The 23599-nt window shown below is 42.6% G+C and overlaps 2 protein-coding genes across 3 annotated transcripts; both read left to right on the top strand.

Annotated features, from left to right (window-relative positions):
* The first annotated feature begins 290 nt into the window (after window positions 1–290).
* Window positions 291–4795, top strand: xkr7a (XK related 7a). The gene is made up of 3 exons (XM_086278009.1): window positions 291–856; window positions 2982–3181; window positions 3450–4795. Exons 1-3 carry the CDS (start codon window positions 330–332, stop codon window positions 4409–4411), a joined length of 1689 nt encoding a protein of 562 aa, XP_086134135.1. The 5' UTR covers window positions 291–329; the 3' UTR covers window positions 4412–4795.
* A 6262-nt stretch (window positions 4796–11057) lies between these two features.
* Window positions 11058–23581, top strand: cables2a (Cdk5 and Abl enzyme substrate 2a). Of its 2 annotated transcripts, XM_086276751.1 has the most exons (9): window positions 11062–12254; window positions 12959–13051; window positions 15194–15271; window positions 15424–15523; window positions 16348–16531; window positions 16665–16762; window positions 19714–19820; window positions 19963–20167; window positions 21681–23580. In XM_086276751.1, the coding sequence occupies exons 1-9, from the start codon at window positions 11719–11721 to the stop codon at window positions 21819–21821; spliced, it is 1542 nt and encodes a 513-aa protein (XP_086132877.1). In that variant the 5' UTR covers window positions 11062–11718; the 3' UTR covers window positions 21822–23580. The 2 variants fall into 2 exon arrangements, with proteins under 2 accessions (XP_086132878.1, XP_086132877.1); XM_086276752.1 differs by lacking the exon at window positions 15194–15271 and having other exon boundaries at window positions 11058–12254; window positions 21681–23581.
* Window positions 23582–23599: the final 18 nt, after the last annotated feature.

Here is a 23599-nt window from a genome sequence, read left to right as displayed (position 1 = left end):
TTAATAAATTCCTAGATTTGTGGACGGACAAACCCAAAGTAGGCTACCCGCTGTAACCGAACAGCTCAGCTCCCTTTGATGGAGAGAAATCTCCGCTCAGACCGCTTAAAATCTCATTTTCCTATATGATCTCCGATGATTGAGGAGCGGCAATGATCCCCCCCCTGTCCCTCTCTCTCTCCTACTCTGGCCCTCCTCCATGCCTCCTTTCCCCTCCCTCCCTCCCTCCCTCCCACACGCATTCATAGTCTACAGACCGACAGGCTGGGCGACCCCCCTCCCCCCCTTCCATCATTTTCCCATCCCTTACTCGCTTCCCTACAACAAATATGGCCGCGAAATCTGACGGTGCACCCGTCTCTCTCCGAAACGCAATCCCACCCGAGTGCCCCTCCAGGTCGGACCCGCGGCCTCCCCAGCGCCGTCCCGACGAGCAGCGCTATACCCTCTCGGACTGCTGCTGGACGCTGTGCGCCCTTCTGGTGTTCTTCGCGGACGGGGCCTCAGACCTGTGGCTGGCCGCGGACTACTACCTAAGGAAGTACTACCCGCAGTTTGTACTGACTCTGGTCTTTGTGATAGTCCCGTCCGTGGTCGTGCAAGTGTTGAGCTTCCGATGGTTCGCCTACGATTTCTCGGAAACCGTGGAAAGCGGCACTGCCGCGGCCGCCGTGGTGGCAGCGTCGGAGCGCGACATCAGCACCAAGGACAGCGGCGAGCGGGGCGCTGGCCGCTCTGCCGCGGCCGGGGTGCTGCCAGGGCCGGGCACCGGGGGAGGAGCCCGGGGATGCTGCAGAGTCTTCGTCTGGCTCTTCCAGGCTCTCATTCACATCTTTCAGCTGGCACAGGTCTGGAGGTAAGTCAGAACACTCAAAGCGTGATCTGAGCCAAGGGGGGACTACACATTGTGGCTGTGTGTGTGGGGGGGTCTTTCAAAGCACAGCATCACTCCCTGTAGTTATGAAACCTAATCATTCAGGGAGGACTGCGCCCAAAATGCCAGAATATCTTTTTGTATTGTTTGACGTCTTTCACGAGCATGGAAAGGCAGATTTAGACTCCACCCTTCCACTCCCCCAACCCCCTGGCTGGCTTCTAGGTCAATCATCTGTCTGAAAATCACCAACTCATCCACACCAATCCCCTTCAAATGAAGTAAAATGGGAGGAAAACAAGAAGGAAGAAAAATCCTCTTGTCTGTTCAGTAGGAGGAAGGAGCCTGACTGCTCAAGAAGAAGGATAATAGTCATAAATGTCAGGAGAGTTGCTTCACATTTACAGTGATACTTGCCTCTCTATCACTGTTTGGTGTATTTTTGGTTCCTACCTTGAGGCTCTGGCTCTTATGTTTGCAAAATCCATATTCTCAAACCTCCCAACAGTTTTTTCCCTTCGAGCCATGTTCATACCCAAACATGTTTAATTACTGGGCGCTAAAAACAAACCGGTGTACACTTTGGCATTGTTCTCAAATAGATGGCAGTAGGTCTGTAGGTCAGCTACTCAAGCAGTGATGGTGAGTCGGTGCTCAAGCTTGGAGTGCCCTGATAGGCTTTGACAGGTTTGAACTGCTGCCAGCCAGGAGGAGCCATTCATCCAAACTGTAGTAGGTGGACGGTTAGACAAAATTACATTCAAAGACAAGTTGTGTTTTGCAGACATGTCAGGCTGTTGTAGAAAGAAAGATGCAAATCAGTTGTTTGATTTATCCGTAGGCCTGCATAATCTCTGTCCTCTCTCGCTCTCGCTCTTCCTGCCTCTTTAGACAGCCCTATGGGTAATAACATATATTGATTCCTTATTTCCTCCTGGAGACTAGTGTGAGAGAGCGTGTCCTGGATCACATTAAAACATTGTGGCGGCACAGAATTACCGGTAATGCCATTAAAGCTGTGGTGCGTGCCCCCTTCATTGCCGTTCTGCTGCTGCTGCTCTCAGAGCAGCGTGTCTGCACATTAAGAGGATTACCGCTGTGTGTTTTACCCTCAGCTGTTAACTCAGGAATGAGCCGTCACTGATACACAATTAGTCAGGTGAACCGGGATCAATTTGGGCCGGCTACCAGAATTGAATGTCAGTGCGCTTGAGATGTGATACGGGCTCGTGTCACACACAGGGCGTGCGATGACACTGTTTGTGTGTGTGTGTGCGTCCTCTTGTGTGGCTGAGTCTTTGACCCTCGTTATTGCACATATGCTCTATTTTCCCAGTCTGTTCCATCCCAAGGCACGCTTTGTGTAGCAGGGACCAGAACAAAAAAAGGGTTACACAATCTCCCCTGTGGTTCAGTGGGCTTGTTGACATAGGGCTTCTCTGACCCTTCTCCCCGAGGCAATTACTGAGGCGATTATAGCATCAGTCCTCCGTGACAACCACCGGTGATTTTCCAACATGTAGATGCTCTGTAGCGATAATCGTTTACACTCTGTATATTTGCATAGTGCAAACACATTTGTGCAGAAATATGTGTGCTTTTCTGCAGCATCCTGTTTGGTACCTATACAAGGTCACTGCAGAACGAATGGAGGTGGGACTACATGTCAGCAAAAGCTCAAGAATTCAACAAAGGATTTGCAGCGAGCTCTTTTCTCCCTTCTAACCTTCAGCCTTGAAGGTTTTCTCTCCGCAGCTCCTCGTATTTTACTTTTTCTGAACTCCTTGGACTTATTTTATTTGAAGAGAGACTGGAGACAAGCTTCACACATTCCCCCCTCTGATGTCTGTACTAAAATTATAACCACAGAGCTGCTTAGTTCAGTTTCAGTTTAATCTAAATCCCAGTGGGGCAAGTAACCAGCTTTCTGGCAAGAAGTACTGACGGCTCCCAGAGTTTGGAATAATGAGTTATGACTTCTGAGAGTCTGTGTTTGATGTCCAAAAGTTTTTGAAGCACAGCATTAAAGCCTAATCTGCCTTTTCCATCTCACAAAAACGAATGCACCGCTGAAAGTTTCTGAAATATATCTGCCTCTGATACTCAGGTATGTCCACGCCTTGTATTTGGGCGTGCAGAGCCGCTGGCACGGAGACCCAGAGCGGCGTCACTACTATTGGCGCATGATGTTTGAGAGCGCTGATATCAGCATGCTTCGTCTTCTGGAGTCCTTTCTGAAGAGCGCCCCTCAGCTCGTGCTGCAGCTCACCATCATGATCCGGGCCAATCAGGTGCTGCCCCTTCAGGGTAAGTGCCCCCAAAACGACCAATCACCACAGCCATCATGCACATGATCACATCAGTCAGTCATGAGTCTGCAGCCCACACTGTACGCACGCTGTGAGCGATGAGTCACTTGAGCTCGCCTCAATCAGGCTCCCACTGAGATGAGGGAAGTGCATTTTCTTTCTGTGCTACATGGTGAGACAGTTAACTCACAGCCATTTCTATCCCATCTTACTCCTCTTGCCAAATCTCTGTCTCTCTTCCTCCCTCTTCTCCGCTCTCTCCCCAGGGCTTTCAGCTTCTGCCTCACTGATATCCCTCGCCTGGATGATCTCCTCCTACCAGAAAGTCCTGAGGGACTCCCGAGACGATAAGCTACCCATGACCTACAATGCAGTGATAGTTCAGATTCTGTGGCACTTATTTACCATCGGAGCTCGCACACTGGCGTTTGCCCTCTTTGCCTCCGTGTTCCAGCTTTACTTTGGCATCTTCATCGTGGCCCACTGGTGCATCATGACGTTTTGGATCATTCAAGGCGAAACGGACTTCTGCATGTCCAAATGGGAGGAAATCATCTATAACATGATGGTGGGTATTGTCTATATCTTCTGCTGGTTCAGCGTCAGAGAGGGGCGCACCTGCTGCAGGATGCTCATCTACAGTCTCACTGTGTTTGTTGAGAATGTGGCGCTCACCACCTTCTGGTACCTGTACCGCAGCACTGGCGAGCGCCAGAGTACCTTAGACTTTTACGCTGTCATGATGGTGTGCGTGGTGGCCAGCAGCTACGCTCTGGGCACCTTCTTCATGTTTGTGTATTACTGCCTGCTGCACCCTGACGGTGCAGTTTCAGGGTGGAGTTACATAGTGGAGAAGGAGGTGCCCGTGGAGGCTCTGGCCTCGCCAGCCTCCAGCCTCCCTCCTGACCTGGTAAGCAGCCCTCCCAGGACCCTTCAGAGAACTAAAGGGTCAGACAGAGAGCCGGGGATAGATGGGGATGTGTTTAAGGTGCGGCCACCTCGGGGAGCTCAGACCCCAGTGCCTCATCTCACACCCAGGACAGAGGGCCCCGTCATCCGGATAGACCTGCCCAGGAAGAAGTACCCCGCCTGGGACGCTCACTTCATCGACCGTCGGCTGCGTAAAACCATCCTGGTGCTCGAGAGTGCTGCCCCCGTTACACCGAGGATTCAGTACCGCTGCCTGAGCACTCCCAAAGAAGTGATGGAGTACGAAACCACCGTGTAATGCGCCGATGGTGCTGTGACTCAGCTTGTTCCTGTGTGGACATCCTGCCTTAAATAAAAATGGCAGGAGGATGACTCTCACTGAGTGGTCAGGTTTAACTCCACACTTACTTAACGGCTCTCTGTTCTGGCCACAAACAGCCACATCAGGGGATGGAGTGTTGCGTGTTTACTTTCTACATGGGGCAAGATTCTGCGATATTGTCTGGTGACGGTGCATATTTTGGTTTCTGTATCATTTCTCAGGTCAGGATGTGTTACAGAAAGATATGGAAGGTAGAGAGGATCACAGGCAGGCAGAGAAGAGGACCTGTTATCAGTCAGAGGCAGAAAGTCCTCCTCGGCGAAGGTGCTTCAGCAAATCCTCGTCAGGTGGTCGACAACAGAGACAAGCCTTCAACATGCATGATTATTTATGGCAGCTAAAACTCAAACATCACCGAGTGAGTAGGTAGACTCGCACTGCATTTTTAAACACCATCTTATGTAGACGCAGCACGGTTAGTGGTCTCCCGAATCACAATTTTCCATAGCTATTCACTCATGTTGAAGGAGTCTCTGAAAATGCTGTTTCTAATCCAAAGGGCACATCAAAAGCAACATTTGAGTTGAATGTAAAAACAGTTGAAAATGTGATTATTTGTGACAAGGCTTTGAGCATTTTCATGCTGTTAGTGGGATTGTCATCATTCCTGTGACACTATATTTGTTTTTTGTTTTTAAGGTAAGCTATGTGCGTGTTTACAAGCAATCTGTTATTTTGGGGACATGCCATCACTATTATAACAAGATGCACCTTCCTCCAGAATGTGTATGTACTGAACACTGCATTTTACAGGACTCAACAGCTGTATTTTCATACTGCATCCATCTTCCACAACAAAAACAAAACAGGACAGATGATACTTTACATGTAAAATACTGTAAAATGAAGAAGTTGTTGCAGAGGGACAGCACTGTCTGTATTTGTACTGTATTCATATTTTGTTGTCTGAACAGTGTTTTAAAAAATAGCTGCAGACTCCTAACAGAATAGCTTTGATATTACTGATGGTACAGGCATGTAGTACTTTTGGTAGCCCTTTATTTTGCCAGTCTGTGATTTCCTAATAATTTCCTCAAAAGCTTTTTAGGACTAGTTTTGTAGTTTGGCACAAGCAGATCAATAACATCCAGAGAAATTTTAGTGAACATATTAAAGCACAGCATTAAAATCACTTGTCTAACTCCTCTTCGCAGATCTTTTGGGTCTTATAGGGTGTGGGGCATACCCCCTGTTAATTGGGTGTGTGTTGACACATCACTCTAGAGCACAATCCTATTAGGATCTGGGAAATTTGGATGCTGGCGCTCCTCCTAGGGCTGTTTATTGTGTTCCTTGAAAATGAGAAAGGCCATGTTTGGTGCATGGTACATAGTCTGGTTTGAGGAAATCACTGCTACAGTAGCAGAGATGTGAACAGAGGCAAACAGACTGTTGTCTCTGTTCACAAAACAGACTCCTTTTGCGCTGTGTTGTGAAAGCCTATTGGCCGAGAGTCTCCCAAAGAATTAATTCTGCTGACGACAATCAGAAAGTGATGACAAAGCTTTTTGGTGCCATTCGTGGGCAGCTGAGAATCTTCAGCTTCACTTTTATATAAAGAGGAAAGAAAGAGAGCGCTTGGAGAAAACTAAGCAAAATCACAGGACCCTTGTAAATTGTGGAAATATTGTACTTATTACTTAAATCCAGAGTCGTTCTTCTTTTGTCTGTAAGGGGCAGATATTTGAAAAAGGGACTTTATTCTTTTGAGTAAAGCTCAAAGTTACATCCACGTGAATTCCAGTCCACCCGTTACAGTTTACAGTTTTTTTTAGTATATATAATTCATTCATTCTACGCTAATTATTGTAAACAGTGTTTTTGTATTTGTAGACAAATTGCCAACAGCTTTACACGTTTTGTTGACCTCCTGAAGGTTTTGGATGCATTCTTGTAAACTGTGCATGTGGAGACCGAAAGAAGGACTGGGTTTGCAGTCAACTATCACCTGAAGAGGATTTAGCTTTTTAGAAGCTTTTATTTTAAAGTCACCTGCGTAAAACAGTGATCAGTGCATGTAACTGGAACTCTTGGCCCAGATATCAGATATGAGTGAGCCCTTTTTTATTACAATTTACCCCAGTGTAATAGCAGTTTACAAATTCACCTAACAAATTAAAGCTTTCCAGTTCGGACCCTTGTGGTTGCGGGGCATCCAGCATATAAAATCTGCCAAATTAAACATGCAGCACTACCTCCTGTCACGAGTCACGACCCCGTGAATTAGGGAGCTGCTGAAAGTAGCACCACCCAAATTGAAATAATTGTTAAAAATGGACTGTTCAGCACAGTCCATTTTTAACTATAATTAGTGACAAATTACACTGAATTAAAGTCATTTTACATGAATCTTTTGAGGAAATTATTTTTAATTAATGGACTTATAAAATAAAGTTTTACCTTCCTTTCTTTTATCAGGGTTGTTTTTCTATAGAATAGTCACACAGGAGAGATTTTCTGACTTTTGTGTGTGCTAGTGTGTGTGTGTGTGTGTGTGTGTGTGTGTGTGTGTGTGTGTGTGTGTGTGTGTGCTCACATACCAGCATGTGTATGGGTGTATGTGGGAGAGTCCTGCCGTGTCCATTTAAATAATTTGAAGCTGTGTCTATGACAGTTTTGTTGTAAACACCGTCCTTTAAGCTGGTTTTTCCCAGATGGCAGAAACAAAAGAGAAAAAAAAAAGACCACAGAGCACCTTTACCACGCCTGCTGCAGTCAAAGAAAAAAAAAGCCAGAGAGGCTTTGATTATGGTGCTAACTCAATCCATCAATAACAACCACACAATGTACCATAAAATGAGTTTGTTGTGGCAGGAGTTGGGTGGGGCTGTACCTCAAACCCAAAAGCTAGAATCTAAAAGCCTTAAGCTGGTCATGCCAGACTGTTGCTGTTCAGAGCAAGAAAAAAAAGATGGAACAAGAAGGTGGAGATGATTTCATGATGTTGTTGTTGCTAAAATAAAGAGCAGTGTGTTTACCTGACTATCTGTTACTATCTTTTTGCATAGCTAGAGGGTGAATGACTGTAATGAGTCGGAACAACAGGCTAGATGTAGGCAAACAAACATTGATTTTAGTCAACCAAAACATGATGACAGATAAAATTCTATCCATGTGCATGTTTCAACCTGCAGCATGTTGATAGAGGTTGATATTATCAAGACTCAAGACTTTTTTTTTTCTTTTTTTTTTTACATTGATTTAATACTTCAGTCTTACAGTTGGTGGTGAGAAGTTTACATACACTTGTCACGGGCATCAATGTCACGGTAGTTTGAATGAACTCTACTAAGAAAAAAGGTCAATTATTCAGCCAGACTTATGGCAGAAGCAGGTTACAAAAAGTATTGATCGATTTGCAACTTTCTAAGAGATATTTGATCAAATGTTAGTGGAGGTGAGTGCATAAATTGAACCTGTATGTTTACTTTTAAGCCTGTTTGGATTAGAGAAAACCTGTGCACCCAATTCTTGTTTTTTTAAGTCCTTATAGATGTAAGCTGTACAACCATTCCACTCTGAAGAAAAATCACTTTAAAGAAATCAGCAAAAGCCCCAAATTACCACAAAATTCATGCCCATGATAAGTGTATGCAAACTTCTGAGCACAGCTGTAGATAGATACTTCAGAGGCAGATCGACAGATTGTTCTGATTAGATTGAGTCTTAATCCCATCTCTGCAGGGGATCAGTGGATTATCAGTACTAAAGTTGTCAGTACTACCCACATCTCCAAACATCAGCACAACACAATCTGCCCCCTCTTTGGCACGCTGCTTGCAGTGTAATTCCCTTAAATGGTGAAGGAAGGAAAGGACCTATTGATTGCTCCCACTCAGGAGATGGAAAAGCTTTCACACTTCAGTTTCTATCTCGGAGAAACACTCACTACGAGACTATAAGTGTGGAACCAAAATGCAAATATTGTGCTAACCGTCCCATTAACTGTGCTTGCTGCAGTACAATGAGATAACAAGCAGCCGAGCTGTCTTTGATCTCACAATTACAGTCTCACGCTCCCACTGACTTGTTCACAAATGCTAAATAGGTGCTGCTGTAATTTTCTCAAAAGCCAAACAATGGTGTGAAAATATCACTTCAACATTTATTTCTCCTAATGAGTCACAACTGTAAAATCACAGGCAACCATACAAAGACGAGGAATTTTTTTTTACAGCTGTCAACGACATCCTGAGGAAAGCTATCTGGGGTGTGAACAAAATGAGGAGGAGGAGCGCTAAAGCGATGACAAGATCAACTGATATCTGATCTATCATAAATTAAAATTTAAAAAGTAAAGAAGAAATGGCAGAAACACCCTTCAACCATGTTACAAGCTTTAATGTTCAATAGTTTGTCCACCAGAGGGCACTGTGCAACTTGGTGCCATATGTTTAGAACACCACAAACACAAGAAACAGCTGATCTGGGCAGAGTGTAACTGAGTAATCCACGACTTGTGACAATAAAACAAAATTATTACATGGTTACCAGTTTTAAATGAAGTGTTAAAATGAACAATTTCCCCACAGCAACGGGGTTTGTCTCCACTATAGCCCCCTTTTTATTAGTACCTGGGTCAACTCGACACAGTTCACCACAGTTTTCGGAGTTTTCAATTAAGTCATAGTACCTGGTACCAGGTGCCTGTTTAGTACCTGCTTGGCTGGGGTTCCAAGCATACTGAGCAGGTACTAAAATGTGACATCATCAGACTCCATGCCACCGATTTGCTGGTCAGTAGCGATGAGTCTTGAGAGGATCTCAAAAAAAATCAAAACCGCCATTTTTGAGGGAACAAGGGAAATGGCTACAAAAAACAAAGCCATGGTCCCCCAAGTCTAACGAAAACCACAGCTCGAGCAGCAGGCATATTCTTGCATCAACGTCCACCTTTGTTCTAGCATTCATGTCGCGTAATAATTATGGCACAGGATGCTCTGCAGCATTACTATGACGACAACCACACACACTAGGTGGTACTGGATTGTAATGAAAAACCAGTCGATCCGAGTTGAGTCGTGGCGATCCGTGGCGATACATGACCGATCTGTGCCGAGTCCATCCAAGTAGGTACTAATGGAAAAGGGGCTTATCGGGCTGGGGCTTTTCTTTGTGACTTTTGCATGTTTTCCCCATGTCACCCATTGTCTCTGGGTACTCCAGCCTTCTCCAAAAAACTTGCAGTTAGTGGGGTTAGGTGAATTGTCTTTCTGTATTAACTCTGCAACAGACAGTCAACTTGTCCAGGGGTCATCCAGCTAGGATAGACACCCCTGCAACCCTGAATTAGATAAGCATGAAAAAATGGTTAGGTTAGCAAGGACTCATAAATAATTACACGTAACATGTGTTAGAAAAATCTGTTTATTTTTGTGAATCTAGATCAGGGCTGCCCAATCCCAGTCCTCGAGAGCTACTATCCTGCAGCTTTTAGATGCATCCCTACTCCAACACAGCTGAATCAAATGAATGGCTTGTTATCAGGCCTTTGCCAAACACGATGGCATGCTGAAGAGGTAATCAAACCATTTGATTCAGCTGTGTTGGAGTAGGGATGCATCTAAAAGCTGCAGGACGGTAGCTCTCGAGGACCGGGATTGGGCACCCCTGATCTAGATGGAAAAATATCGACAGATATATGATATGTTAAATCAGAAAATATCGGCACTGGTATCAGTATCAGTCTTTAAAATTCCTGTATTGGGTCACGCTCTAATGCAGACACAATAATTAAGTAAAAGAATAATGAAATACTTGGATTTTATTCAACAGAAGTGAAACACAAACTTCTTAGATGGTCCGGCCCACACAGGAAGTCATAATGTTTGTTAAATAATTCAAACACAAAGGAGATATCCAGTTAAAAAGTGAGTCCTAGCAGACAGCTCCCAGCTACAGTTACTTGGGTCATCATTCATTCACCCACACGTCTTGAGTCATTCCCAGGCCAGATGAGATATGTAATGTCCCCAGTGAGTTCTGGCTTTACCCTGGGATCCTTTCCAGTTGGGTGTGCCTGAAAAAAACCCCAAAGGGAGGCATTCGTTCACCTATTAATCAAAGCAGGACTTTAGGCCATACCAGCATTCAAGTGGATGACTTATAAATAAGTGTGCAGTTGTTATCAATAGGAAAATGATCCAAAGAGAACAAAAGTGTTTTTGTGCAAGGCTGTCAACGTGCTTTGCTATAGCTAATGCTATAAAGTTGGACATTTTAAGATGGCAGTCTTTGGAGACTGATTCACTTTTGGAGTCAGCCTCAAGTTGAACCCTAGAGGAAGTGCAGTTTTTTTGACACTGTTGCATTGGCTTCTTTCAGCTCCAGAGACTGCTGCTTGAATATAACACATCTAGAAAAAAATGTTTGCTTCCTTGTTGATTTTCAGACTTTCTTTTATGATAAAACACCAAAACATTTATAGAGCTTGAATGCTCAATAAGAGTGGAAAATTGCTAAATAAATGTCAATAAGTACATTATCAACATTTGTAGATTACACCAGCTTGACTGAATGTTTTAGGAATCGCATGTCCATAAATGGCCTATAGAATCTCTCAATCCAGCCAACATACATAAAAATCAAATAAAACTCCCAAATCAGTAAGATGCAGCGCTATGCTAAACACACAGAGGTAACTGACGGCAAAATTCTTTAACTCATTTAAACTGCAGTGTATTTCATCAGAGACCTATGCAGTGTTGCATATCAGACAACTAGCCAAATTGAAATTATTTAAATGCAACTGGAGCCTTTAGGTGGATCTGGCAATTCTATTCAGGCCCTTCGTTTAATATTATTAATAAAATTTGTTACCATGTTTTGATGTGAAAAAACACTCACCCACCTTTGATTACATTGAACACATTTTTTTTTTTTAAAGAAGATTGTTAGATCAATTCATTAGTTGTTAGACCTTGATGCCCTCGGACTGAAAAATATTTATGCATATTCTGATTGATATAATTGATTAGTTGTCATATATAAAAGCCATTGAATATTTCCTTTGTTACTAGCCCCCTTCCCACTGTAACATTACAGCCAACCAGGTACAAGAAACTAGAATATTTTGGTGACTATATCCAATCCCCTATCAGTATTTACACGATTTAATTTGCATAATCACCCTCAAAGCCAATCAGCAAACAGAGAGGTGGGGCAAATATGCTCTTACCGGTTTCGCTTTGCCTTTTCGTTCAACTGCCACATTTCAAACTAGAATGGCGACCGCTCTCTGCGGTCTACAGTCCACTGGCAGTAAATCGGCAAAGACTCACCAAGACCAGCGCAGGAAAGCGAAGGACTCCCGGCGAAGACAGGCTGCTCTGCTGTTTCTCAGTAATATCTCACTCGACGGACGACCCCAGTGTCAACCTAGCGATGGAAATGTCGACCAGAAAGCCGCTGAGGAGCCCCAACCCAGGGACAGAGACTGCGGTGCCGCTGTTGTGCCCCAGCCGTCGGATAGTCAAGGACCTGTCGCCCAGGTGACAGACGTCGCCGCAAGCGGTAGTGGCTCATCCTCCAGTTTCCCAGGGGTGGTCGGTCCGGGTGGACCTTCTTTGGTAATGTCCGGGCCAGGTGCTGTTGGAGCTAACGAGGTATTTTTGGATAATACCAGTGCGGCCGAGACGCTAACCCCAGACACTCCTCTTTCTCCCGTCCCGACCGGACACCCGCACTGCTCCCGTGTCAAGTCAACGCCCGCCGCGCTCAGTCCCGTCGGTGCCGGTAATTCTCTGGATTCACGGCAGAGGTGAGCACATTAGTGATTTATGTGTCAACATGGGCCTTTAAACGGGGCTGCTGACTTCCGTAAGAGACGGCACCAGCTGGTATCTTCGGGGGAAGTCACTTTGATTTTAATGGGTTCCAGCATTTTCGGTATTATTAGCTATCAGTAGGTCTAAATGTTAAACACGAGCACTTAAATCAGGGTTATGTCTCTGTAATCTGGTCAAAAGTGTTCATTTGTGTCCTGAATTAAAACGATAATGTAACATGTTCTATATTCATGTCAGAAGTTGGGGAATTCCTTTGCTACGCCAGACAAAAACGATCAACAAAACATGACATGACAAAACAGAAGCTGAAGTAAAATAAAGGAACCCATTTTTTTATGTATATGTATACAAAATATAATAATAAAAGTGTGAATATAATATAATCATAATCGCAACAGAAGTCTGTATTAAAAGCTATATGTAATACGAAGAGGAACAGAATGAATAAAAGTCTAAAGGTAATTTTTTAATTTCAATAGAACAAATAACGTGAAATAGCTCAGTGCATGAAATAAAGCACATTTTTTAACACTCTGTGGTGAAAATACTCCAAATAATTCGCCTTTACCTCCAAACCTAAGAGATTTGTGATTACAGTGAAAGTCCTAACACGTGCACACTCTTTGTTTGGGTTATGTTGTGAAAGCATTATTAATTAAAGTGGTGTTTTAATCAGGCTGAGGAATGTCTCTGGCTCACCGGGACCCAAAGTGCCAAAGAAAGTCCACTTCATCAAGAGTATGAGGCAGTACGATACCCGAGGATCCAGGTGAGTCTCAGAGCAGTGTTTGTACACATATTTCCACCCAGATTTTAGCAGAGGAATGTAAAAAAATGCAGAAAAATCTGTTTAATTTTTAAATAGGCCTTAAATATAGCAGCGTTGTACTCCTCTGTAATAAGCTGCTTATCTGGTGCACAAGCTGCAGAGGAATAACAGGGATACAGCTGCAGAGTTGTGATTGCTAAAGTGAATTTAATCACCCCTGGAAGCTTAGCAAAAGCCAAAAGAGGTGCAGTGTGGAAATTTAACACCCCATTACGGCAACAGTAAGGTAACCCAGAGGGGGCCAGGGAAATGAAATGCCACACTGCTGGCAGCTGGTTGACCACAACAGCGAAAAAAGAAATATTCTGTCTGTAAACTTTGGCACAAACATGTCAAATAATTATTTTTTTTAATCGATTATCTTACTCCCCATTTGCCATCCAACATCCACTGTCTACTTCATATCCATCCCCACATGCATACATATGTGTGTTCAGTGTTTTCTGCTGGTGCGTGCAAACCAATGACAATCCCAAACTGTCCCACAGGTTTGGCTTTCTGTTTCAGTTTGAGGCAGACACACATTGCGTGTTACTTCCTGAGTTGAAGGGAAGCTCTCATTTAGAGTTTATACCATAAGGTAATTAGCACTAATAGAAGTCAGTGTTGTAATACTGTTCCCCCCCACCCCCAAGAGATTTGGTATCTCTCCGAGGGTCAGCCGGGCTGCGTGTTTACAGCTGAGTGTTGGCAGTGGCTGCTGACTGTATGTTATTGATGTTTTTTTTGTGGGGAGCTGTTTTTAGTACGTACTGGTTGTGGTGCTGCTCAGTAGATCAGTCTGTTTGTCTGCATTTCTGTCAGCACAGAGGAGTCCTCGTGAGTGTTTACTGTGTTTGCTGGTTGCCTGTTCCTGGTTTGAATGAATCCAGCTGTAGTTTCAGCCTCTTGTGTGTTACCAATACATTCGAGTTGCACAGAGGTTTATGCACTATATATAAGAAGAAACACAGAATCAGCTAATCTGAATTACAAACCCCAAAATACATAGAAGTTGGTCAATATGGCACTTTTTAGGTCGCCTTAATGTTTCTGCAACCCTCATATTGTACCAGAGATGGCTGAAAAATACATTTAAGGTCTGTTAAAGTTTGAGCATCGATATCTTGGGATATTATAATGTCAAGAGCAGAACCGCTCTAGTTATATGTATATGTATAAATATAAAGATTTGTGTAATGTAGAATAACAGAAACAAACCGTGCGTTGGATGTTTTATCTGTTTTCTCATATTTCACTGGAGAAAACTTTAGAAACTGTTTTTAGGGTGAACTTCTCAAAGGTCAAATCATCATGCGGGAAAGGTGGCAGCTGAAAATCATTCCACTGAAAATCAATCAGTGGCTCCCACCTGACTCCCTCATAACCAGCTGTAAAATAGAACGAAAATCACCAATATTCAGAGTTATGGACTCGCAAAGTATAGAAGTGTGGGTCTATTAGCCAAAGGCTTAGGCTTCAGACTACCAATACATGTTTCAGTCATTTTTTTCCCAATGCTGGCTCTATGAGATGTCACTGAGAGCAGATATCTCTCTACTCACATGGATCTTGCCTTTCAAACACTCTCATTTACTAGGGGCAACCATTCAGAAGAATGCTGTCTCACAGGGAGCTAAATCAGCTTGTTTCAGTAAGATAAATAGGGATTATTTTCAACTGTGAATCACACAAAGCGCTCTAGTAGAGCCTAAGGACAAAATATGGAGCTGGAAATGAGCAGAACACGTCCTCTTTAAAATATTAATTGAATATTTGCAGAGTTGCTGTTATTAAAGCAAAGAAAACGCTCTCAGTATTGGCATACCTGTGGTTTTTATGCCCTGAAAAAACGGATTGTGATCCAGATTTTATGAATACCTCTGTGACTTGAATGTAATGGTTCCCGCCTCCTGCTTTAGGTTGTTGTCGAGAGCTGTGTAGCTTTAGTACTGACAAGCGCAGAAGCGGCTGTGTGACTGATTTTGCCGTCGCTGCAGCTGATGAGTGTTCGTGTACCTGCAGAGTAGTGGTGACTGTAGCTGTTGCTTGTAGACTGACACACCATCTGTTTTGTCTGCCTGTACTTGTTGTGTCCTGCAGGATCATGCTGATTTGTGCCAAGCGGTCGCTTTACGCTGCTTTCTCAGTGCTGCCCTATGGAGAGAGTTCAAATATCAGGTACAAAGAAAGCACCATCCCAAGCAGAGAGCACCCATCCTTCACTTTTATGTTTCCATCCTCCTCCTGTTTGATCCATATCATTCTCAAAAGGGCAGCGAGTGTGCAGGAGTGGGTGGAACGGTCACATAAATGTGTCTTTTCATGAACAGTGACCCTAAGCTGGAGGCTCAGAGGCAAAGACTCTCCTCGGTGGTGGCTGCTGATCTGCTTCCTTCTCTGGAAGGTGTGGAGATGGGTGCCTGTGGAAAGGTGAGTGCCAGCCTGATGTACTGCGATACCTACAGTATACACACGATTGAAGCTCTGCTTGTGCTGTGACTCATACTCATCTGAGACTAGCACACTGTAACTTGCCACTGAAGATTGTGCACTATATTAAAAACATACCAGACATTGAGTAGATCACTAGATCAGAGGTGGACACATTTTTATTTTCCAGAGCACTTTATTAACTAAATTATGTAAACTCCATGAAACTGGTAGACATATCAGGTTATTTTTTCTGGGTGAAAGTGTTTCCTGCACATAAAGAATTTTTTTTCCTCCATATGGAAAAAAGGGCTGCAACTTTGTGTTTTAATGTGAAGAATTTTGCCTGACTCAAAATGAGCTTAAATTGGGTGACCATGCATATAAGCACAGTGCATGTTTACTGCTAATTCTGGATATTTGATAAACATAAAAATCTGTTTTATGCTTGAGTAAATGAGCGCTCTAGCTGTTAAACCTGAATAAATATCAGGTCAGAGTCATTACAGTCAGTTGCCTCGAGATTCATGAACATAGTGCTGCCTTGTATTGATTTTTAATTTATTTCATTTATTTATGTATTTTTGGGACTGGGAGTGGACGTCGGGGACCAAACTGTGATGATTTGCAGGCGGCTTCTATCCTTCGAGCTGTACTTTGCTCATCTGTGCAGTATATTCAGAGTTTGTCAAAACTGGATTGCCCTTTTTGGGGGGGAATTGGACGAGCAGATTGTTGTTTGGTTTCTTTGTGTTTGTTTGTTTTTATTGTAACTAAATATACTGATGAAAAGGTAGATACTTGACTGTCTCGTTATTCCTCAGACGGTGTCCTACGCTCAGTTTCTTTATCCAACCAATGCCTTGGTGAGACAAAAGAGCGGTGGCAGCAGCAGCGGTGGTCCACCAGATAACTGCACAGCCCAGACCCCTCAGTCACGTTTCCGAGGCAACGGGCAGAAGGGCTTCACCCCTGCTCGTCTGAACAACAGCGCGGCACAGGACCCATGTATGAAGCTTACAGATGTGTGCCTGCATCTTGATCCTAACTGACCGGAGCCGTAATTATTCACTCATTTGTGTGTGTGTGTGTGTGTGTGTGTGTGTGTGTGTGTGTGTGTGTGTGTGTGTGTTGATTTCAGATGTGGAGGAGGTGGTGGAATATGACCCCAACCTGCTCAGTGACCCTCAGTGGCCCTGCGGGAGACACAAGCGGGTTCTCATATTTGCATCATACGTGGTGAGTGAGGCTGCAGCTCTTACTTTCATTATCAGCTAGTCGGGGAGTTATTTATCAGATCGCAGCAGATGAAACCAAGCAAAACAAAAAGAAACTCGGGGGGGGGGGGGGGTTCATCTTACAAGCTAACTTATAAACACAGGTTTATAATAGAGGTGGTGTTCGTTCATCATCGGTTCGTCTGTGGTGTTGTTTTTGCCATCAAAACTCAACTAATTTTAACTGAGGAAATAGCATCCATGTCTCATTCACATTTTGTGTTTTATACCAGACCTCAGTGCAACTCACCAGTTCATCCACTCTGAAATAAGGCATTTACCACCCCTCCTGCTTCCCTTTAAGCCATCTTCATTCTTATTGGCTGTCCTTCCTCTGGTGGGTGGGCCAGAGGTGTTAATATTGGAAATCTTTGGAGAATTCTCTGCAAAGTTGGCTGTAGGAGTCCCAGGAGGAAAAAAACGCTCATAAAAACTTTTTAAGTGTTTCTTTTTTTTAATCAGCTTAGACCTGTGATAGTTATAATTGCATTTTTATGTCCCTATCCCCACTGAAATTATAGGAACTTTAGATAATGCTTAAAAGTAAGTTCCCAGAGGAGTTCCAAGGCTGAGTGCCTGTTTTAGCAAACTAGAGATATTCTCTCCCTTGGACATCATATAAAAAACCTTCTGAGCATACACCACCTTGTTCCATTAAATCATCTGCAGCATGTGACAGAAACTAAAAGGTCCAAAATCTAAAAATGTTCAGCTGATAACCTCATAGCAGTTACAAACGAGAGCAAATGCTGACTGGAGCTGAGGCTGTTAAATGTTTAACTCTGTATCTGTATTGCTGGGGATGAGAGAAACCTGATTTTTACAGTGAGGTTTGTCCTCGAAGGAGGCGCTTTCTCTGCCATGTGAATGGATAACCAGGTTACTAATAAACCTTTCCACAAATGCAATACAAAAGACTGCAGACATGGAAAGTAACAGTGGAGCAAACACAGAATGACAACACAGAAAAGTAAATGTTTGTGTGCACGTTTGTTCTTACGACTCAATCCAAAACTCCCAGATGTCTGCAGAAGTCTCCCAAAGCATTTCTTACTTAAAAAAAGCATCAGAGGATATAAAAAAAAATCCAAAATAGTTTCCCTCATGTTTTTGTATCAGATTCCAGTCTGCCACAAGTCATTTCACATCCAAAAACTTGAAATGGGATTGTTGCAGCAGTGGATTGTGTTTGCAGGAGGCTGCTCAATATGTTTTTGTGCAGTTTCATTCAGCACCACCACACCCAGAGCAAACACTGTACATGCTGCTAGCTATAGAAGCTAACCCGCCTGTTAGTTTCTAACAAGAGATGACTTCTGCAAATAGCTACATAAATAAACTTGGATCCAGGTGGGGCTCAGTTGATGAATTTGTTATTAATCTTTGCTGGAAAGTAATGAAAAATATATATACAATGAGAAATGATTCAAGGCACGGCTGTTCCTCTGGTTTTCCATGACGCTGTGGGCCGTGATTGTACACAGTGTTACATATTTTTAAAAAAGTCATGTCTGGAAAATTTTTTTATTTTAATAGAGTTAATATATTCACTGAAGCATGCAAAATGCTACCTTCATAATATAGTTACAGAGTTACAGGCCCTCAGATTAGACACAGAGTGGTTGAGATTTGGCATTTTATTATTTTTATTTACCTTTTTTAAGTATATTTGAGCCCCATGACTTCATAAATACAGTAGATATCTACATGAAAATTTTCAAAGCAGAAAAAAACAATCACGTTGTTTAATTATACCAACACAGAGGGAATCACGACTAGGAGATCAACCTGACACTTAAAAAGAAGACATTTCATGTGACATAACCTATTATTGGCCAATTATCAATCCCATGATATGACCGTGAGATGACCCTGAAAGTCTACCCAAAATGCACTTTTTAAAGTGTTCTTCAGTAAATTATTAGAAACCAGATCAAACATCCAGGGTACTAATGCTTGTTTCTGTTCTCAGCATCACAGATATTAAGTTGCTATTAGCAAAACTAACACCAGACTTATAATCACATTGGCTAAAATATCATGCACCTTGAATTATTTATTTATTGTAATTTTCAGTAGTTTCCAGGAAAAAGTATTAATGAATGTATGAAATGACCCCCACTTGGAGTCAGATGAGGGATCCTGAGAGGGTCAGCTGATTTTATCTTATTCTGTTTGTTTTTTTTTTGTTTTTTTTTTAATTGAATGACCCACGTTTAATTTTATATATAAGGGCAGATGTTATACTGACAGGACTGCACAGATTCATGTTAAAGTTTTTTTTCATGTGACTGGAGACATGATGATACACAGGTCATAAATATCCCCACACTTTCATTTTAGTCTCTAAAGCTTGGCTGCTGGAAGTTTAATATGACGGTAAATGTATGACAGTCAAAAAAAGCACAACAGGGCTTCTTTGATAGTCTTAAAATGAGCTTGATGAGTCGTACAGAAGCTCAAAGTGTAGACGACTGTGATGGAAAAGCTCCCGTCCTCTCACTCTCTGCTCTGTTATGTGTCCTCAGGCTTACAGTAACCATGTTTTCTACAGCAGGTGTGAACTTTTCTCCGTGTCCTCTGTGACCGAGTTTCTCTGAGTTTCCCTGGTTCTTTGTCTCGCCCCATCTGTCCTCCTTTGTTTCAGAAATCAGGACAGGCCAGTTTCATTTGCCTTGTAAATTGTTGTAAAGCAGTTCTGCAGTCATGTTGAAGAGTAAATAAACCCTTTATCTCCAGCTCACATGATTTTATTGTTCCTCAGCTGACTGCGTCACTTGTCTCTGACCTCCAGCATGAGTGTGCTGGTGAAGCAGTCCTTATCAACACAAGCAAAGCTGAAACGCTTTACTGCGGCTGTTATTCCTGGCAGTTCCATATTGACACGGCGGTTTTGTTTTTCCATCTCTGCAGACGACGGTCATTGAATACGTGAAACCATCTGACCTGAAGAAGGACATGAATGAGACTTTCAAGGAGAAGTTTCCCCACATTAAACTGACACTGAGCAAGATAAGAAGGTGCAGATTTCTCACATTCCTCTCTGCTTTTCAGAGTTTGAGCCTTTTAAAGATTCGGCCTCGGTCTGTAATCTGGTTCAGAGTGTACACACAATACGCCCTTCTTAGAAAACTGATGACTGTGACTTCTCACCTCCTCTAGCCTGAAGAGAGAGATGAGGGCCGTGAGCGAGGAGTGTGGCCTCCAGCCGGTGACCATAGCAATGGCTTTTGTTTACTTTGAGAAGCTGGTGCTGCAGGGACGCCTCAACAAGCAGAACAGGAAGCTGGTGGCGGCGGCGTGCGTGCTGCTGGCTGCAAAGATCAGCAGCGATCTGAGAAAGCCAGAAGTTAAACAGCTGATTGATGTGAGTAAAGTTTCCACTCAGAAAACAAAACAGGATGTGTTTAAATGTAACTACCTACCTTTCTCTGCTCATACGAGAGCAGTAACTAGTGTGCAGTGTAGTGCTAAAACCAGACTTTAACTGACCCACAATCATATAATGCAGTGCATTCTTCAGGACCAACAGTTGGGAGAAACAGAACAGTTTTTACAATAATATAAACTCAGCTCTGCAGAACATCTGCAGTCTCAAAAAAGACTAAAACCTGTAGATTTTCTTTCACTTAGTTTTTCTAAACTCTTAATTTTCATTTGAGTTAACGAAAATGTTTTATAATAGCGAGTTTTAAGTCAACTGTGATAATCGTGGTCTGCATACTGCCAGCTTTCAGTTTAACTTTTTATTAACGTAAGCTAGCTGTGGATAGCAGCTGAAAACTGTTATGACTTCTATTGTCATTTTTAACTGTAAGAAGAAACTAATCATTAGTGAAGGTTCAGTTCACTACATTTACTTTACAGGTGGTGAACGGGCCTGCGGGTCCAGTCAGCTGGACCCAAGAACCTTTTCACTGGTTTGGTGTAATAACAGGCATGTAGTGCCATTAAACTTAAAAAAAATGAAGAAACGTGCACTGCTCTCAAAAAACCCAACACATTTTAAAACCTTATTCGGTGTAAAGTCGACAAACTAAGTCTCGACTGTGGAGGCAGAATTGTTGAAGTAACTTTAGGTTTAACCCTGTTCTCAGTGTTACATGTTTGGCTCATGTCTTACTGTTATTCCCAAGATCAGTACGTACAAAATCTACGCCTACCAGCCAAAAAGTTCTTTGGAAAATGGTGTCGCCTTTCATGGAAGATCAGACCTCAGTTCAAACATAGGCTCCTAATTTTTCCTGTTAGCAGAGGGTCATTTTAAAACACTTTTATCTTTCTGTGAACCTTAATACTGTGAAATAGGGCAACTAAATCTTGCACTTACTGACCTTTTATATGAATTTTTCAAGGAGGCTAGTTTGAATCCTGTCTTTCTATTTGATCTGAGAGAACAGTGCTGAAACTGTCTCAGTGTCACTGTTTTAGGAACACATCACTGTGTCGATGCTTATAAAATATGCATCCAACAGGAGGAAAGGCGAGGAATAAATCTGTTTTTTGATTGATGCTCAACAGAAAGAGATCTAAAGCTGTGCACTGAGGTCCGCAAACTGTTTGTTAGAGATCTGATTGGTCAGTAATTGGTGGTTTCTTACATGCTGAACTCTTATGTTGAACAAAATATGCTTAAAAATAAGTTACCATGACAATGAACCACCTTCATAACACTAAAGAAAACTCAGGGTTGAACCTGAAGTTAGCTTAATAATATGGAGTCCTGCTTCATGGTGCAGGTCTATTTAATAACAAAAAAAAAGAAGAAAAAGATATCACAGATCATTTAAGTCAACTGTTGGCATGGACAAAGCAACAGGACAAATCATCATCATCACCACCTGTTTCTTCCTCTGCTTTTTCTCTCCGTGGACGAGCAGAAGCTGGAGGAGCGTTTCCGCATAAACAGACGCGAACTGATTCCTCTGGAGTTCCCGGTACTGGTTGCCTTGGAGATGGGACTATATCTCCCCGAGAGCAAGGTCATGCCGCACTACCGAAGGCTGGTACAGCAAGGTTAGACCAGACGTGGCGGAGTAGGACGTGCACATGTGTGGCGTGTCGACCAGTTTATAAGCTGTGGTGTTTGAAATAAATACTTGTGGTACTATTTATTGTTGCTGTACATTAACTAGGTTACACTCAGACTTGATGGCATGTGTTTCTCTCCCTGAATGTCTTTTTGTAGGTGTGACGTTCTCATGTTGATCCAGTCATGAGCTCTATGTTAGAGATGTTCACTGAGCACATTAATGGTGCTTTTATTTTGGTTTCTTGTGGGTTTTTAGGATGCCACCCTGTTTTAACGTCTTTGTAAAGGTAACTCATGTGCACCTTTCTTGTTACTATACAGCCTGTATAGTATTTATTGTAAAAGACATATTGCTGATTTCTTTTTTCTTTTTTAAATGCCTTGTAAACCCACTGTGACGCTGAAGCATTTTTAGCAATGAGCCTGAAACATGACACTGTAGATCGTAAGTGGGAAACATCTTTTCGGGGAGAAGTGGCCTTTAATTTGTTTACGTCCATTCGATATTTGTACTATGTCTCACAATTATCCAGCCAAACTCTCGTATTTACCGCGAATAGTAAGAAAACATCAGACTCCTGTGGCAGCTCTGTGTTCTGACTTTGGTGTTGGTCGTGCTTGTATCCAGTATTTCCACTGTGCTGTGGTGTCACATGCAGAGAAACAGGATGATGGAAGTTTCTTATTTATAGTAAACATTTTTTTTCCTCTTGTTGTTTTTGTTTCGTGTCATTACCCAGGGATATGTTTTGTAAAATGCACTGGTTAGTTATCTTTTAATTCTCAGGAATTCTTACTTTTTCTTTTCTTTTTTGGTGCAGTCACACTATGGAAAAAGGGTTGGAACAAACTATGTAAAATGACCTTGAGAACGTTGCGTCAAAGACATTTTTCAGGCTTGCAGTCACTCAGTTTCAGTCTTCAAAGAAACTTTGAGTTGCAAGCAGTCTGTTAGCAAATGAATGATGTTAATTATATGCAATCAGTTTGTGATAATGTGGGAATTAACTATCTGTTGGATCTACACAAAAATTCACATGAACTGTTTTTATTTAGAATCCAACCAGGATCGCGTAGATTTAAAGGATGTAGTTGCGTGTCCTGTTCCACTCACTGGTGCAAAATGACTCTGCCAACATGTTGCAATCAGTCTGTGTGTTTGCAAATAATTCCTGTCTCACTGGTAAACCTCGAGCGAGTCTAAATTTAGAGACTTGCTTCTTTAGAAAAGGTGACCTGCAGTTGAAAGCTGTGGCCCAGATGTTGAGGGTGTAGCGCGCCGAACCTCTCTTCAAAAGCTGAACATCGGAGGTTGTCAACCTATTTTACTCTAGTGCGACTGAGCCGTTAATCTTTTGTAAAGTCAAACCCAAAGACGCCGTAGCGATCATCACTGGAAGATTGTGGTGTTTTCATTGTGACTCCATGAATAGATGAACCGGACGGTAGAAACACGTCAAGTACAGACAAAAAGTGCCTGAAATCACAGCGGCAGTGAAATTGTTAATGATCGAAGTGACATTTCTTTGTCTTTCTGTGGTTGATCTTTAAATGTTGGTCTTGTCTGGGAAAGATAATCTGTCTTCTTACTTGTGATTCAGTTTACTGTGTTTGCCTGATGTGATTAAATTTAAAAAAGTGTTCAAAATGTGCAGAAAATGTACGGTTGTTGTCGAATTGTTGGATGATCATTGTGTGTTTACACTGTTCCGTAAAATGAATGTTTTTAAAATATATTTTAAGACACTGAAAAATTAAGTTTGACTT

The sequence above is a fragment of the Aulonocara sp. 'chitande type north' Nkhata Bay genome, linkage group LG20, assembly GCF_057382095.1.
Source record: "Aulonocara sp. 'chitande type north' Nkhata Bay isolate Kocher_YH1m ecotype deep benthic linkage group LG20, A_spYH_male_GT1.1, whole genome shotgun sequence".
In the NCBI taxonomy this organism is placed as follows: Eukaryota; Metazoa; Chordata; class Actinopteri; order Cichliformes; family Cichlidae; genus Aulonocara; species Aulonocara sp. 'chitande type north' Nkhata Bay.
The sequence above is the reverse complement of the archived record's forward strand: the minus strand, read 5'-3'. Positions and strand labels throughout refer to the sequence as shown.

What these genes read in the sequence shown, in the direction of transcription:
- cables2a (XM_086276751.1), top strand. Translation starts at nt 11,719, where the DNA reads ATGGCGACCGCTCTCTGCGGTCTACAGTCCACTGGCAGTAAATCGGCA. An exon ending in AGATGGGTGCCTGTGGAAAG is followed by an intron (nt 15,524 to 16,347) that starts GTGAGTGCCAGC and finishes GTTATTCCTCAG; the next exon opens with ACGGTGTCCTACGCTCAGTT. An exon ending in CAGCGCGGCACAGGACCCAT is followed by an intron (nt 16,532 to 16,664) that starts GTATGAAGCTTA and finishes TGTTGATTTCAG; the next exon opens with ATGTGGAGGAGGTGGTGGAA.
- xkr7a (XM_086278009.1), top strand. Translation starts at nt 330, where the DNA reads ATGGCCGCGAAATCTGACGGTGCACCCGTCTCTCTCCGAAACGCAATC. An exon ending in CAGCTGGCACAGGTCTGGAG is followed by an intron (nt 857 to 2,981) that starts GTAAGTCAGAAC and finishes TCTGATACTCAG; the next exon opens with GTATGTCCACGCCTTGTATT. An exon ending in TCAGGTGCTGCCCCTTCAGG is followed by an intron (nt 3,182 to 3,449) that starts GTAAGTGCCCCC and finishes CTCTCTCCCCAG; the next exon opens with GGCTTTCAGCTTCTGCCTCA.